Here is an 18,482-nt window from a genome sequence, read left to right as displayed (position 1 = left end):
AGTAATTACCAGGCCCATAGCAGAGATATTTGCATTAATTATAGCCACAGGTGAGGTGCCAGAGGACTGGAGAGTGGCTAGTGTTGTGCTTTTATTTAACAAAGGATGTAAGGAGAAGCCTGGAAACTATAGTTTGACATCAGTGGTGGGTTAGTTGTTGGAGAGGATTCTGAGAGATAGGATTTATATACATGTGGAGCGGCAAGAACTATTTAGGGATAGTCAGCATAGCTTTGTGCATGGGAAATAGCATCTCACAAACTTGAGTTTTTGAGGACATAACCAAGAAGATTGATGAGGACAGAGCAGTAAACATTGTCTGCATGGACTTTAGTAAAGTCTTGGACAAGGTTCTGCATGGTAGACTAATTAGTCAAGTCTGATCACGTGGGATTTAAGGAGCGAATACCAATTAGATACAAATTGACTTGATCATAGGAGATAGAGGGTGGTGGAGGAGGATCGTTTGTGGGACTGGAGGCCTGTGACCAGCAGTGTTGTGCAGGGATTGGTGCTAGGTCCACTAGGGTTTGTAATTAATATAAATGAGTTGGATGAGAATTTAGGAGGCATGATTATTACATTTTTGGATAACACCTCAATTGGTGATATAGTCAATACTGAAGGTTATTAGAGATTACAAAGGGATCTTAATCAGTTGAGCCATGTGCTTAAGAGTGGCAGATAGTGTTTAATTTGGGTAAATGCAAGGTATTGCATTTTGGAAAAACAAACAAGGGTAGGATATATACAGTTAATGGCAGGGCTCTGGGCAGTGTTGTCAAACAGAAACACCTAGGGGCTCAGGTACATAGTTCTTTGGAAGTTGCATCGCAGGTAAACAGAGGGATTAAGAATGTATTTAGGACGCTTGCCTTCATTGCTCAGACCACTGAGTACAAGAGTTGGGACATCATGTTGTACAAAATGTTGGCTAGGACACTTTGGAGTACTGGTCACCCTGCTATTGGAAGGATATTACTATATTGGAAGATTCAGAAAAGATCTATCAGGATGTCACTGGCACTGTAGGGTTCGAGTTATAAGGATAGGCTGGGATTTCTTTCTCTGAAGTGTGGGAGATTGAAGGGTGACCTAATAGAAATTTATAAAATTATGAGGGGCATAGATAAGGTGAACAGCAAAAGTCTTTCCCTCGGGTGGGGATGTTCAAAAGGTCTGTTGTGACACAGAAGTCAAATCCCTCTGTTAAATAAAACTAACACCCCTGAAAAGCTCACCTCACCTTGTAATCTGCTAGAAATGTGAGGGAGTGAAAGTAAACCCCTAATTTCCACAGTTTACAGAAAAAATAACAACTTATTTTCCTAACATGAACAGTGAACAATAAACAAAAAGTATTAACAAATCTGAGCCCCCTTTTTGTTAACAAATCACTGTCTGACCCCAACTCTGTGGGCAGCACGGTGGCACACTGGTTAGCACTGCTGCCTCACAGCGCTGGAGACCCGGGTTCAATTCCTGCCTCAGGCGACTGACTGTGTGGAGTTTGCACGTTCTCCCCGTGTCTGCGTGGGTTTCCTCCGGGTGCTCCGGTTTCCTCCCACAGTCCAAAGATGTGCAAGTCAGGTGAATTGGCCATGCTAAATTGCCCGTAGTGTTAGGTAAGGGGTAAATGTAGGGGTATGGATGGGTTGCGCTTCGGCGGGTCGGTGTGGACTTGTTGGGCCGAAGGGCTTGTTTCCACACTGTAATGTAATGACCCCAGAGCTGCCTGACACAAGTTAAGACTATAACAAAGGTCAAAGCCTTGCTAACCTCAGCAGGACTGGAGTCTTTAAGCTTGGTAGACCTCGTCAGAGCTGGCTCCACATATATCTTGGGATACTGACTTTACCCAAATAAAGACATCCCTACAATGATGAGATTAGGAATGATGTATGGGACACCAGGTTTTGGAGGTCAATATGATAAACCTCTGAAGTAATAACCCAGATCATAATTCAATGTACCAGTCTAATCTATGACTAACCTCTTGTGATAGTTATTGATAGCTATTGATAGCTATTGATACTTAGTGATAAGTATTCCTGCTTCTCCAAGTGCAAACTTGTAGAAACTCAGCTGTGATCAACTCTCTCTTTTCCAAATTCAGCCACTCTGCATACAGTTTCCTTGTTAATAAAGACCAATTGTTTTGTCGGAACAGGTATTTGACCTTTTGTTCAGTGTCGTAGAAATTAGCTCTCTCAGTCTTGTAGCTATTTTCAATCCACTACTACATTTGGCATAGAAAGCAAAAACCAGATATTCTGCAATAGGTTCTGTGGGGGATCAGAGGTTAGAGATGGACAGGCGCCACAAGGTAAGCTTTAACCTTGGGTCTCTCGCTCCTTTGGCTGGGTGCTGCGACCTCTTATCCCTTGCAGAGGACACCAACAGGTGATGGTTTCCAAATCGAAATTCTAAATTATTACAGTGGACTGTGATTTGAGCACAGTGGATCAGGGATCCAACTGTTGGCTAGCTAGGAAATCCGCATAGGAATTTTTTTTGAGTTTTTTTTAAACAATCAGAGGCACCCTTCCCTTTCAGATTGGGTGAGGGACTTTGGTTGCTTTTGGCACCAGGAATAATGAAGCGCTGTAGACTATAGATATGACCCTTAGATATGACCAAGTGTAATTCACCCTTGTTGTAGGTGTTCTAAATATCCCGAACTAGCACGTAACCGACGTCTGGATCAGTGGTGCTGGAAGAGCACAGCAATTCAGGCAGCATCCAACGAGCTTGGATGCTGCCTGAATTGCTGTGCTCTTCCAGCACCACTGATCCAGAATCTGGTTTCCAGCATCTGCAGTTATTGTTTTTACCTCGTAACCTACGTCGCCTATCTACTGCATTAAACAATAAATAGGGCAAAGACATTTGGCCACTAGAGGACACTTGAGACCTAGAAAATTGCAAAATTGCCAATACAGCTATCTGGACGCAAGGTGCAGGCTCCTGGTGGAAAATACTGATTTCAAACTGGACAAAGAAATCGACTAGGTGTCACGAAAACTAGAGATTAATGAGTTGGAGAGATAACGCTTATCAATGGGGAATTGACGAGTATGAAAATGGTAAAGTGATAGATTGGAAATTTTAAAATTTGAATGCGCACTATGGGATTTGAGATATCAAGACCTGAACCAAGCAGCTGCAAGTGACAGGCTGGCAGGGCTAGCCCAGCAGGTTCAAATGAAGGGGGATCCTCTCAGGTACTCTGGCATGTCAATGTTTCCCGATTCAAGTGATAAAGATGAGAAAGAGGCTTTTACACTATCCGTTGCCCCCACAGCCCCAATCCTAGCTTCTACTTCTGATGCAGCTGCCACTGACCCTGTTGCTTACCATACTAGGTCCCGTGTCCAATTCCCATCGGTACAAAAGCCCTGCGCCTCCCATGATCAGTCTCTCTGTAGTACTTCTCTTCAGCCTACGGACAAGGAGCCCTTCATTCCGCTGCCACCCCCTGCCAATTTTCTAGTTAGATCTGTTAGCAAGCCTTGTGATGACCAAGTGGACGGGTTCATTGAGGTTTGGCAAGCCTTCAAGCCCCAGGAGCGGTGTTTAATCATGGCCCACTGTCCATCCTGCAAGGATGACCCTGAAGGGTTTACTGAATATTTAAGACGCACCACAATCATATACGGTGATACCCCTTGTGACCAATATTCTCTTATTTAGGCCTCCCTTCCGCCTGAACTGGGGGAGAAATGGAAGGCTAATTGGGAGCAACCAGGGACATGTGGACTACTTTTAGTGACATCCACTCCATAAGCCAATGGGCATCTTCTAACTCCTTGACTGTAGACCCGGCCCAAAGGAGGGCGGTACTTCACTTTTTGACTGCTCCTGTGGTACTTATATGTCCTCTATTCTGGGATACTGCTTTTACTGAAGGGAAACAGTCTCCTCAGTTCAATGCGCTGCTAATGCAGGTTTTGCCTGACCAGGTAGCGTCCTGTATAAAAAGTAACGATATAATAATGAGGTCCCAGCTGCGACATGCAGTGTCCTACAACTGCAACAATGGCCGTGGCTGCTTACCACGACTAGACATTGCACTCTGCATCAACTCTGAGTTCGTACAAAGACCTGTTCACCGCCATTCATCTAGGCCCATGATGGAACCAGGACACCAGACTAACCGGCTCAGGTACAGACCTGCACTTCACCATTGGGAACCCCTTCCCGTAACGCCTGCTTTAACTGTGGGCAGGTGGACCACTACACCAGGGCTTGTCTGCTTCCCCGCAGACGAGGTCAGGGTTATCACCATAAGCAGACATCCTTCTCTACCTCTAACCCTGTTTGACTAGCCCACACTAACTACCCAGTCCTCTCAGGAGACCACGCTGACGATCCAACAGCTATAATTAACATTGAAGGTATCCCTATTCCCTTTCTGATAGACTCTGGTGTGATTCATTCTACGTTGGCTTTGGTTCAAAAGGTATAAATTTCCCCTCTCTGGTAAGCATGTGGAAGTTTCTGGTTTCATGGTTGAAAGTGCTGTTTACCCACCTACACAGCCGCTCACTGTCCAGTTTGAGGGCCGTGACTGTTCTATCCCCTTCACTGTTACTCAGGCCTAGGTGTTAATCTGGCTGGGTGCGATTTACTCTGCCCTTTGCAGGTAAACATTGTATGCCTCATCTGCGGCATATCAAAATCTGTTGGCCCGCATGCCCGCTCTCGCAACTTCCTGATCCTCATGTCACTCTTTGTTATGATCACACAGGCTGCTCCGCTGAACTACAGCATGCGTATCAAGCAACCCTCGGTAAGCCTCAGACTGCAATATTTATGGGCCTAATTGAGGGACAGGAGAGTTCTGCCTTCCTTTGTAGAGGTGACCCAGGGACTCTGGAGTCAGTCAGAACTCGTGGCCCCTCATGTGACTCTCACTATTCATGAGGACGAGAGCCAAACAGCTAGGGTTTTTTACCGCAGTTCTGCGCGAACAAGCAGACCCTTTCGTGACTAGACAACAAACTTTCCCTCAGGGATCCTTGGAGTATTTTCCCCAGTCTTTCTGCATGACTGGCATACTGGCCCGCCACATCACTGATAAGCCTCAGACCTCAGAAGTTCCTCTGGATCAATGGGCAGTGTCCAAACACGAAGTAGGTCTCATTAATGTCTCCCTGATCTATATTGTGAAACCCGGTTTGCCCCTGTCGTCGAATCCGAAGTACTCCTTATATTCAGAGGCTGAGGAAGGAATCTCTGCCATGATTCAGTCTTTCCTTCGACAGGGAATTTTAGTTCCATGCCGGTCACCTTGCAACATCCCGATCCTTCTGGTTCTGAAAATCGGAATGATGCTTGGTCCAAGACCTCCACTGTACCAATCGGATTGTGGAACCTTTGCATCCCATTGTCCCCAACCTAGCTATAATTCTTAGTAGCATCTAGCCTGGAGCTGTGTTTTCACCCTTATTGACTTACAGCATGCTTTTTTCGATATTCCCCTTGCCTCTGACTTGCAGTATTTGTTTGCCTTTGTTTAAAGGCAACCAGTACACTTGGACGCAGCTCCCACAGCTTCATTCATTTTCCTACCCTCTTTTCACAGCCACCTTGCTCCCAGTTGGCGACACTGACGGCCCCTGGGGATCCACTATCATTCAGTACATGGGTGGTTTTACTCCTTGCTCGCCCTGATTTGGTTAATAACCAGCAGGACATAGTTTACCTCCCCATGCATCTCCTTTTGTGGGGATATGTGGTCCTGCCTACTAAGGTTCATAAATGTCAATCGTAAGTTACATTTTTGGGCATTCTGATCAGTGCGACTGACCGTTCCCTCACTCAAGAACGCATTCATCCCATCTTGCAAACTCCACCCCCCTCCCTCATCCTAAGCAGATGAGGGCCTTTTTGGGACTGGTGAACTTTTGCAGGCAATGGCTTTCAAATGTTCCACCTCATACTAAAAAGCTTACCCCATATTCCTCTCTGAATGCCCCCCTTAAAGCTCAGCTATCCGATTCAGCGAAACAATCATTTTCTGCCCTCAAAGACGCCTTGCCTACTGCCCCAGCCTTAGGGCACCCGCTATATGACAGACCCTTTCAGTTGTATATTAATGTACTAGTAAATGTGCCACTGGTGTCCTGAAGCAGTAGCATAGCGACCTTTGTCACCCGGCCTATTATTCCACCAAATTGGATGCTCTTGCCTGTGGCCTCCCACCCTGCACCCAAATCCTTACTACTATCCACTTATTAGTGCAGGTGGCTTCTAATCTGACCCTCCACCAGCCCGTACAGGTGTACACTCGCACTCAATCGTGGCCTTCCTAACATCTCAGCAGACCCAGCACCTGATCCAAGCCTGTCTGAGCCGCTACGAGGTCTCCCTGTTACAGAACCCTTACATCTCGTTTCATTATTGGTCCACTTTAAATCCTGCTAAATTCCTTGAGCAGCCCTCTGATGACCTTACTGACCCTCCACATGACTGTTTGTTTAGGAATCATTTCCTTACTACACTTTGCCTAGATATGACAGACCTGCCATTTGAGAATCCTGAGCTCACATTTTATGTTGATGGCAGCTCCTCCGTTTCCCTGGATGGTATCCTGCAGTCTAGTTATGCGATTGTGACAGAGACTGCCGTTCAGGAGTCTGCTGCCTTTCAGAACCATGTCTTGGCACAGAAAGCCAAGCTTTTTGCCCTCACCAGAGCTTGTACTCTGGCCACCGATAAAATTGCCAATGCTTACACCGATTTCCGGTACGCGTTCGATGTTGCCCATGATTTTGGCCGCCTCAGGACTTCCGTACTTCTACAGGGACTCCTATTCAGAATGCTCTTTGGGTTAAAATTCTCTTTGATGCTATTCTACTTCCTCACCAATTGACTGTTATTAAATGTACTGCGCATACAAAGGGGGACACTCCGATGTACATAGGAAATGCCTGTGCTGATTCAGCTGCTAAGGAGGCGGTTCCAACTGACGGGAATTAGGCTCTAAATCAAGTAGCTACTTTAGGGATGACGGGCATGCCAGATCTAACAACAATTCAAACTTTACAAAGAGACGACTCTGACTCTGAGCATACACTTTGGAAGTCAATGGGGTGCTTGCACTGCTTGACACGAGACCTCTGGCTTATTCCAGTAGGTCAACTTTGTATTCCTGATTCTTTCTTGCCAGTACTTGGTGATTACTTGCATTCTTGTACTCATCTTGACAAGGAGGGAATGCTGCACCTACTTTTAAAAAACCCGGTGGCACCCGGATTTGAATACAGCAGCTCAAATGCGGCTAGATCAATGCCTTATCTGCATGAAAAACAACAAGGGTAAGGGCATTAAATGCCCTTCCGGGACTAACCCCCTGCCAGATGGCCCTTCTGCCTGTATACAGCTTGATTTTATTGAATGACCTAAGGTACAATGCTATAAATACTGTTTAGAGATGATCGATGTATTTAGCAAATCAACTGAAGCCTTCCCCACCACTAATTGTACTGCACATACGGTGGTGAAAATATTGCTGACTGAAGTTATTTCCGGCTTTGGGTTGCCTAAAATTACAAGCTCAGGCAATGGACCACATATCATGACTCGAATCAGTACTGAGTTATGTGACTCACTCTCAATTAAACAGCAACTGCACTACGTGTATTACCCGCAGGCACCAGGCCAACGATACTTCAAAAGAGAAATTATTTAAGTTAGTCAAAGCAACGAGGTTAAATTGGCTCAAAGCATTATCCTTGGCAGCATTTCACGTGTGAGTAACTCCACATTTGCAGATTGGACTGTCAGCTGCAGAGATAGTTTATGGTCGGCCAATGAGGACTCCGTGGGATGTCATGATAAACCCCTAGAGGACATAGACCTTCATGTAATGGGTGAGCAAGTGCAGAACTACTTTAAACAGTTAACTCATTCTCTGAAGTTTCTTCACTCGCAAGTCAAACAGTCGCATTGCTCAGCTAAGGAAGGAGCAATTGCCTCCCAGTATCCATGGGTATGAGAAAGAAAGGAACTAGGACAACACTGGAGTGGTCCCTTTCAAGTCTTACTAACACCACCAACGTCAGTCAAAACTGATGGACAGTCAAACTGGGTCCATCCATCTGATTGAAAGCAGATTATTCCTCTGCCAGGAGAAAACACAGCATGAAGATGTTTTTGACACTCTTTGGACTTTGAATTCTTTTACATAGGTGGGCATTTGATTTTGAAAAAAGTAACCTACTCGGAAACTGCATGCAAACACCAATTTATAGATGTCTTTGCATGCTGAAAAATTGAATCTAAGTAAGTGTTGGGTTTGAATGTCCCCATCCATTCGAGGGAAGGTTTACTTCTCCAACTATCCCCTGCCCCTCCCCCACCTTTCCAGATAGCAGGAACAGTTGAATGGATGTTATGTCACATAGCTGATATATGAGAACATGGGAATTTGCAGGTTATGAGATGACTAAATTTTCAACATGGTATCAGCCTGCATATAATCACGACTCAGTTCCCCCTTCCCTTACAGTCCGTTTGAATAATGCTACAGGTTCCCTATGCTTTAGAATATCAGAAAAGGGAAAATTGATGGGGCAAAGCAGGTGTAACGTTACATTTGACTAGGAAGGTCCAGTAGTAAACATTTCTGATAATGGGGTGTTTAACTGTAATTGGTCCAGAGTATGGAATATAACTTCTAATAGTCCATGGGCCTATTCCACCCTACAACCTTGGATGACATTGGTTAATGGTTTTACAGCTCATATAAGGCACATACTTTATATGCGGCACCAAAGTGTACCCATGGCTTCCTACCAGTTGGATAGGATCCTGCTATCTGGTTATGTTGTGCCCTGCATGCATCACCTGACCTCCCTTAAACACTACCATCCACAAGCTAAAAGGGCCATTACCAGAACACACCAGTTCCACATGATGTCCTTCCCACTGTATGGAATGGGCTGGGCATCCACTCAATTGGTTTACATGACCTCAGCATTGGAACACCTGGCAAATGAAATAGCTTTAGAAGCCAGGCCAACTGGACGAGCACTGACTGAGGTCTCAGCTGAGCTGGTAGCTGTCCGTACCGTGACATTACAAAATAGACTGGTTTTGGATTATCCTCGCAGGGAGAAACATGCGCTATTGTAGGCCAGGAGTGCTGTATTTACATTCCAGATGCCTCTGAGAAAATCACCAAGCTTGGTGACCATATTAAGCGACATCCTGATTAAATACAAAAGATTGGCAGAGAATTCCATGATTATAACCCACTGAGTTGGTTGGGCTGGTTGGTTCACAGAATGTTTGACTGGATCTTTCAGGCCTTTTTACTAATATTACTATTGTTAGTAGGAATAGGATTGCTCGTTATCTTGTGCCAATGTATCAACAATCAAATTGTTAATATGCCTGTATAACTATTTGTAATGATATGACAAAAGGAGGGAATATGGAATTGCGTGAAACAAATAGCTGCACAATGGGAAAATTGGCCAACCCCTGCTTGTAGCGTACCCTTTTGACTGTCCTTTGAACGACCCCAGAGTTGCCTGACACAACACAAGACTGTAACAAAGGTCAAAGCATTGCTAATCTCAGCAGGACTGGAAGCAGGCTTAGTCCACATAAATCTTTAACCTTGGTAGACCTCATCAGAGTGGCTCCACATATATATATCTTGGGATACTGACTTAACCCAAATAAAGTCATTCCTACAGGACAAGATTAGAAATGACATAAATGATTTGGATGTGAGCATAAGAGGTACAGTTAGTAAGTTTGCAGATGTCACCAAAATTGGAGGTGTAATGATCAGCGAAGAAGGTTACCGCAGATTACAACAGGATCTTGACCAGATGGGCCAATGGGCTGAGAAGTAGCAGATGGAGTTTAATTCAGATAAATGCGAGGTGCTGCATTTTGGGATTTACAAGGATGTTGCCAGGGTTGGAGGATTTGAGCTACAGGGAGAGGCTAAAAAGGTTGAGGCTGTTTTCCCTGGAGAGTCAGAGACTGAGGGGTGACCTTATTGAGGTTTACAAAATTATGAGGGGTATGGATAGGATAAATAGATAAAGTCTTTGCCCTGGGGTCGGGGAGTCTGGAACTAGAGCGCATAGGTTTAGGGTGTGAGGGGAAAGATATAAAAGAGACCTAAGGGGCAACTTTTTCACGCAGAGAGTGGTACGTGTATGGAATGAGCTGCCAGAGGATGTGGTGGAGGCTGGTACAATTGCAACATTTAAGAGGCATTTGGATGGGTATATGAATAGGAAGGGTTTGGAAGAATATGGGCCGGGTGCAGGCAGGTGGGACTAGATTTGGTTGGGATATCTGGTCGGCATGGACAGGTTGAACCGAAGGGTCTGTTTCCATGCTGTACAACTCTATGACTCTATGAATGACATATGGGACACCAGGTTTTGGAGGTTAATATGATAAACCTCTGAAGTAATAACCGAGATCATAACTCAATGTATTGGTCTAACGGATGATTAACCTCTAGTGGTAGTTACTGATAAGTTTTAAGTATGAATATTCCTGCTTCTCTCTCTAAGTGCAAACTTGAGGAGACTCAGCTGTGACCATCTCTCTCTTTTCCAAGTTCAGCCACTCTGTATGCAGTTTCCTTGTTAATAAAGACTGATTGATTGTTTTGTCAGAACAAGATTGTTGAACTTTTGTTGAGTGTCGTAGAGATTAGTGCTCTCAGTCTTGCAGCTATTTTTAATCCACTATTACAAACTGGCTTTGAAGGGCAGATTGTTTGGTTTCAATCAGTATTCTTGAAAGTAGAGTCACAGATAGATAAGACACTGAAGGCAACGTTTGGTATGCTTTCCTTTATTGGTCAGAGCAACGAGTTGAGATGTTATGTTGCAGTTGTGCAGGACACTGGCGAAAGTGAGCACTGCAGATGTGGAGATCGCGTCAAGAGTGTGGTGCTGGAAAGGCACAGCAGGTCAGGCAGCATCCAAGGAGCTGGAGAATCGACGTTTCAGGCAAAAGCCCTTCATTAGGACATTAGTTAGGCCACTTTTGGAATATTGTGTGCAATTCTGGTCTCCTTTCTATTGGAAGGATCTTGTGAAACTTGAAAGGGTTCAGAAAAGATTTACAAGGATGTTGCCACATTTGGAGGATTTGTGTTATAGGGAGAGGTTGAATAGGCTGGGGCTGTTTTCCCTGGAGTGTTGGAGGCTGAGAGGTGACCTTATAAAGGTTTATAAAATCATGAGGGGCATGGATAGGATAAATAGTCAAGGTAATTCTCTGGGGTGGGGGAGTCCAGAACTAAAGGACATAGATTTAGAGTGAGAGGGGAACATATAAAAGGGACCTAAGGGGCACCTTTTTCATGCAGAGGGTGGTGAATGTGTGGAATGAGCTGTTTCCGTGCTGTACATCTGTATGACTCAAATTGGTCAGGTTTGAATTGTTGTCAAAACAGCAACCAAAGTTCCATTTAATAGCCAATTTTGAAACAGCCTGATTCCCAGCTGTTCCGCATACTGACAGCATTTGCTGTTCTTTAAACTCAGAAAAGCATTTTCTGTCTAATGAACAATCATAATGAAATGATGGCTTCACTTTTTCTAAAACGTAAAGCCATTAATAAATACATATAGTATTAATCTAAGTTATACTTTCCATATTAATTCTGCACATATAAATAACATTGGACCGTATTGGCTCCATCTTAGCTAAATCTTTTCTTTTAAATCCACAATAACGCATCTGCAATAATATTTTATACGACCTGCAAGGTGTATAATTTCTAAACTAACAGTCTGTAACATAAGACTCTAATGAAATAGTCTCATAGTTTTGTCTTTAAATCTTTCCAAAAATGTGAGGGTGTTGTAGTCTGTGTACACAATCGTCTCAGAAACATTGTTCGTCACAAACATTAAAACGTTGTAAGATGAGGACTAAACTCAATAACTCTCTTCTCTGGTGAATATTGAGTTTTCAGCTCCATCATTATCTTTCTGCTCCAACCCCTAAATCGCTGTCATCAATTGCAACTTTAAAGGGTTTTTTAAAATTTGGTGTAGCTAAAACTGGTGCAGTGGTTTACATGGCTTTTAAATTCTCAAATGCCTCCGGGGATTGTTCTGTCCACTGAAATTTTGTGTTCCTTTTTAACAAATCCATTAGCAGTGCCACCACACTGCTGTAGTTTGGTACAAACTTCCGGTAGAATCTGCTCAGTCCCAAAAACACTTCTTTCTTTGAGGATGATCGAGGAAATTCCTCAATGGCTTTCACATTCACATTCCTTTGGGGTCATCCTTCCAAGCCCGATGTTCTGCTCCAAGAACATCACCTCTGCGTTCATGAATTTTGTCTTCGCTAGACTTATAACCAGCTTTGCCTCTCTCAATGTTTCAAACAGCACTACCAGATGCACCATGTGATCTTTCCATGAATGGCTAAAGATCACCACATCATCGATATAGGCATCACAATGATGTAATCCTGCTAAAACTCTGTTCATGAGTCTTTGAAATATGCCTGGTGTGTTCTTTATTCCAAAGGGTATCACTTTAAATTGATATAGAGCCCATTTGGGATTACAAACACAGAAATCTCTTTTGCTTTCTTCAATAAAGGTACCTGTCAATCACCACAGACTAAGTCCAATTTTGTGATGTAAATGGCTTGTCCAGCTTTCTCTCTACAGTTCTCCAAACTTGGTATTGGATAGGAGTCTGATTTAGTTATGGCCTTGACTTTCCGATAGTCCACACAAAAACATCGAATCCTGTCAGATTTGAGAACTAACAATCAGCAAACTCCACTCTCTCTGACTCAGTTTTATGATGTCTCCTTTGAGCATTGCATCCAATTCCTTCTGTATCTGTGTCCCTTTCACAGCATTAAACCTGTAGGGATGTTGTTTTATTGGAACAGCATTCCTTACCTCCACCTCTTGCACAATGGTATTAGTCTATTCCAACAAAGGTCTTCATACTGTTGGAACAAACCTTTCAATTCGGTTCTTTGTTCACTATCCTGTTCTATGTTTCAAGCACTTCCTCGTTATTTAACTTATTTGGAGGCACATCAAAATCCACATCTGGATTTGATTCCTCACTCTGCAGGGCAGTAACTGACACCTGTTTGTCAGACCCCTATCTCTATTAAAGTAAGGATTCAACATATTCACATGACACATCCGATACAGTTTTTTTTCCTATCCAGCATCGTTACCAGATAATTTAGCTGACTCAACTGCTTGCCAATTTGATAGGGACTACTAACTCTGGCTTTGAAGGGATCTCCTATCACTGGTAGCGACACTAATACATCATCCCCATCAGAAAATATCTGAATTGTAGAGTTTTTACCTGCCTCCTGCTTCATTCTATGCTGAGCCCTCTTCAGGTGCTGTTTAGCTAATTCACCTATCTGGTTTAATCTCTCCCTCACCTCTGATACATAATCCAAGTGTGGGATCTCTGACTTCAGTCCTATCACTCTTTCCTTAATTAATTTTAAACGCCCTCTCACTTTGTGTCTATTAACTCAAAGGGAGAAAACTGAATCAAATCGTTTGGGTATCTTTGATGGCAAACAATATGATTGTTTGTCCCAATCATTCGGGTAATCCTGATAGTACGCTCTTATAACATGGTCTTCAGGGTCTGATGCCACCTTTCCAAGACTCCCTGGGATTCTGGATGGTACGCATTTGATATAAAGCGCTATATGCCTAAACTATCCATGACTTCCTTAAATAGTTTAGCAGTAAATTAGTCTCTCGGTCTGACTGAATCTCCCTGAATAGCCCATATCAGGTAAAGAAAGTTACCAATTCCTCCACCATTCTTTTTGCCTGAACATGCCGTAATGGAAATGCATCCGGAAATCTGGTAGACATATCCATTACAGTTAGCAAATACTGGTTCTCACTTTTAGTTTTAGGGAGGGGACCTACACAATCAATCATAACCTGCGTGAAAGGTTCTTCAAATGTGGGAATTGGCAACAAAGGTGCTGGTTTTATTATCACCTGTGGCTTCCCTACCATTTGGCACATTTCACAGGTACGGCAAAATTCAACTACATCATTATGCAGTTCAAGCCAAAAAAGTGCTTTTGTATCTTAGCCAGAACCTTCCTCACACTTAAATGGCCTCCTACAGGTAATTAACGTGCTACTCGCAATATTTCCTGTCTCTCTGCTACCGGCAGCACAACCTGGTGCACTTCCGCCCATTTGTTCTCTGCACTAACCTGTCGTGGTCTTCATTTTTACATTAGGAATCTATCTTTAAGATAATAATCCTCAGGAATACATTCTGTTCCTTTTCTGAGTATGTATCATAATATAGATTATTTATTGTCTTATCTTTCTATTGCAAGTCCATTAGCCTCTCAGGACTAAACACCTCTACCTGACCCCCTCTACCTGTTCAGGTTTTTCTTCAAACAGGGTGCCAACTAACTGAACCTCAACTCCTTCATCTTACTCTTTAGTTTTCCTTCTTGCTGTAACTTATAATAGTGGGCTCTTGCTACTACAGAGTCTGGAAAAGTTTCAGGGTATTTTCCTTTTAACTCCTCAGTTCCATGGTTTTCCTTCAGTTTCTCCACAAGGGGTGACACTCCCACCTTGGATCCTGCAAGATTCATAGAATCAGAGAATTCTTACTGCATGAAAACAGGGCCTTCGGCCCAACAAGTTCACACTGACATTCCGAAGAGTAACCAACCCAGATCCATTCCCCCTATCCTATATTTACCCCTGGCTAATGCACCTAGCCTACACATCCCTGAACACAATGGTCAATTTTGTATAGCCAGTTCACCTAACCTGCACATCTTTTGGACTGTGGGAGGAAACCGGAGCACCTGGAGGAAACCCACACAGACACGGGGAGAATGTACAAACTCCACATAGTCGCCAGAAGCTAGAATCGAATTTGGTCCCTGGGCACTGTGAGGCAGCAGTGCTAACCACTGAGCTATCGTGCCGCCACTAGGTTGTTTCCAAGAACTGTATCCCTGGAACTGACACTCTGTCAATCACTCCCACTATCACTTCCCCAGTTTTCATTTGCCTCTCCAGCCTGATCTTACACAGCTGAAAGGAGAAAGATTTAAAAGGGACCTGAGGGGTAAAGTTTTCACATGGAGGGTAGTTCATGTGTGAATTGAATTGCCAAATGAAGTGGTGATGCACGTACAGTTACATTTAAAAGACACTTGGATATGTACATTAAAAGGAAAGGTTTTGAAGGATATTGGCCAAGCACAGGCAAGTGAGACTAGTTTGGGAAACTTGGTTGGCATGGACAAGTTGGACCGAAGGGTCTGTTTCTGTGCTTGACTCTACAACAGCATTCTTCTTTTGTAAAACTAAGATCCGTTGTAAACAAATAAAGTAATTTATCAGTATTATTATCAGGGCTATTGCCTAATATAGCATTTCTGAGCAAAAGTAATCATAGCTCTTGTGGTTTTAAATATGAAGGTGTTGAGAGCTTTCCTGGTTACATCTATGACAAAATGAAAAGGAACTGAAGGTCCTCCAGAGCTGTGAACAGAAGTGGAATCCTGTATGGAGACAGAAGAATTGCTACTTACACTTAACGGTTTGAAGTCAAGTGGGATTTACCAGTCTAATTTCAGGTTTTGGGAGGAAGCAAGGAACAGTTTAATTGCCTGGAGGTGGCCTCTCCATGATAGACTAAGAAACCAGCACTTCAGACAGGTTTAAAAGGTCCTTTTTGCCTACCTAATGGCAGTAGTGCCTCTCTCCACTCTTCCATGGTTGCTCAGTTCTGGATCTATATTTTACTATAATATTGAAAAAATGGCTCATCCATTTTACTGACAATGCCAAATGGACTGTAATTGGCCCTCCATTTTGAGAGCTCACCAATTGTCATTAACTGGACAATGAACTCACCCTCTGACCAATACTTGCTTTTGCCAGAGCAGCTCAATGACTGAATGTTTACCACACAGTGCGACCTTGTGTCCATTCACAATATTCAGCAGTGTCTAGGAAAATTCCTGCTCTATATACAAACGACACCATCAATGACCATTACAGTTTCCCACTTCAAGTGTAACACTGAAAATTAGTGAAAACTCAAATAAACCATTGGGTATTATAGAGGGCTAGTCAACAATCTTCTTGAAGGAGGATCACTAGACCCAAAATATTAACTCTGTTTTCTCTCCACAAATACTGTCTGACCTGCTGAGTTTAACCAGCAATTTCCTTTTTTGTAACAATCTTTCATCTCTGGGTTCAAATACAATAGCTGATGGAATAGTATTTACCTGTTCAATAGGAGGATCTTCCATGTGAAATGATTTGAAGTAGCCTGCATGCACCCACTGACAAATTATTTTATCCCATTATGGGGGATAAAGAGTCAAACATGCTATGCATTGAAAGCACCTTTTTGAGGTTGTAGCAGAATCAAGCGACCATTGTTCTAAATCTGGCTCTGATGTAAACAGACCGAGGAGTTCTAATAGTTGCTATGGGATGGTTGAAATGGAAAATGTTCCACATCCCATACTGACATCCTGATCTTGAAAAAGATGGTGAGTAATATTTTCAATTACTTATGGATTAAAGGATTTAGGGATAGTCAATAGACTTGATAAGAAACAAAACTGTACAAGAGAATGTAGTTATCCAATCTGAAAATTAAGAATTTATCATTCAAACATGCAATACTTTTTGCTATAGGTTCCTGGCACCTGAAGACAAAATATGGTTCGAGAGCTTTATGAATTTATAAGAGTTCAAGTTTTACTCACCTAGATTCAAACAACCCTTGTTTTTTGATGGGCCGTATTTTCTTTCTTATTATTGGCAGTTTGGTTGTATCAATTACTTTTGTTTCTCCATTACTGTATGTGAATTCAAGAGTTCCATTCCACTCCCCCTGTGCCTTGCATACAATTGTGTTTGTTGGATTATGCTTCACTTCAGCTGTAACTCTGTAAGCAGAACACTGGAATCAATTGAGAAAGAAAAACGCTGACTTTGAACTGTTTAAATATCCCTAAATTTACATTTATCGTCCTTGTGTTTAAACCCTTCCACAGCATCTCCTCCCTACTTCTGTGACCTCTAACAGCCCCGCAATCCTCTGGGAACTATATGTTCTTCCAATTCTTGATTTTATTGCATTCCCAACTTCTTTAGCCTCATCATTGGTAGAAATGCCTTCAAGTATTTAGGTTCAATGTTCTGGAATTCTTTTGCCTATACTTCATTTCTAAACTTAACATTTAAAATGCTCAAAACCTTTCATTTACCAAGCTATTGGTCATGCCATAATTCAGCTAGACGTCAAATTTTGCTTTATTATACTCCTGTTCTGTGCCTTGGGGGTGCTTTATTACATTGAAACACTGTAAATGCTCATAACCTTAACATATTCTTTCCCCTTCATTCTTCACTTAAGATCAAATGCTACGCTAAGGTTAGAAATCTCAGAACTAAACTAACCCGCTATTCAAATTCTGATTTAGGATGCTCAATTTTAGGCCCTGAAGGGGTCAAGCATATTAGCTGGTGTACAGGACAATTGAATGTTGAAAGATCTATTGTCAGAGGCTGAATGGAATTTCCCAATTAGCCTAAAAGTCCCCAGAGGTGACATGGAAAGGCCCAGCTATTTGAAGCATTTTTCCAGCACAGGCCAGACTACTCACCTGCCTGACTTAACTGTAGCCTGCTTTGTATTAAATGCATTTTTATTTAGATTCCCAACAGTATGAAAACAGGGCCTTTGGCCCAACAAGTCCACACCGACTCTCTTGAGAGCAAACCACCCAGATCCATTCCCCTACTGTATATATACCCCTGACTTATGCACATAACACTATGGGGCAATTTAGCGTGGCTAATTCACCTGACTTGCACATTCTTGGATTGTGGGAGGAAACCAGAGCACCCGGAGGAAACCCACACAGACACAGACAGTCGCCCGAGGCGGGAATCAGGAATTGAACCTGGATCCCTGGTGCTGTGAGGCAGCAGTGCTAACCACTGAGCCACCAAGTCGCCCCGTTAAGTTAATCTTAAGTTAAGTTAAAAGTATTAGAGAAACAGTATCCATCCTGGGCCACCCTCTGTCCAATTTACCTGAAAACAATGCGATTTCCTTACTGCTGGGGACCATGTATTGGTCCTCCATCTTTGAAAACAAGCTCACTTTCTTCACTGGATAAAAAATTCATTCCCTGGCCATGAACTGGCCAATTCAAGAAGAATTGCAGCCTTGTGACTGCTTCCCATGTGGTCTGACTCCCACTTGATCATGACATTATGGTCCTGAAGCCTTTGGGGAAAATATTACCCATGGCTGTGACTCACCATCAAATTCTCATTCTTTAACAGTGGCCTACATTCAGCTTCAAAACTGGATGAGTGTGTTTGTAAACAGCACATATTGGGACCCAGTTGTACAATATAGTGTCGCTACCTCTGAACCAGGAAGCCCGGATTC

At 43.0% G+C, this 18,482-nt stretch overlaps 1 protein-coding gene across 2 annotated transcripts in view; it reads right to left on the bottom strand.

Annotated features, from left to right (window-relative positions):
* The window catches only part of LOC122564402 (oxysterol-binding protein-related protein 10-like), a 256,567-nt gene that overhangs the window by 10,474 nt on the left and 227,611 nt on the right, over positions 1–18,482 (bottom strand). For both annotated transcript variants that reach the window (XR_006315905.1, XM_043719213.1), the window contains exon 10: positions 16,783–16,965. Coding sequence is in view for 1 of the 2 variants with exons in the window: in XM_043719213.1 (XP_043575148.1) it covers positions 16,783–16,965 (183 nt within the window). In the remaining variant the exon portion in view is untranslated. The remainder of the gene's footprint in view (positions 1–16,782; positions 16,966–18,482) is intronic.

Source organism: Chiloscyllium plagiosum, chromosome 29, assembly GCF_004010195.1.
Source record: "Chiloscyllium plagiosum isolate BGI_BamShark_2017 chromosome 29, ASM401019v2, whole genome shotgun sequence".
NCBI classification, from domain to species: domain Eukaryota; kingdom Metazoa; phylum Chordata; class Chondrichthyes; order Orectolobiformes; family Hemiscylliidae; genus Chiloscyllium; species Chiloscyllium plagiosum.
This window is presented reverse-complemented; position numbering and strand designations above follow the sequence as displayed.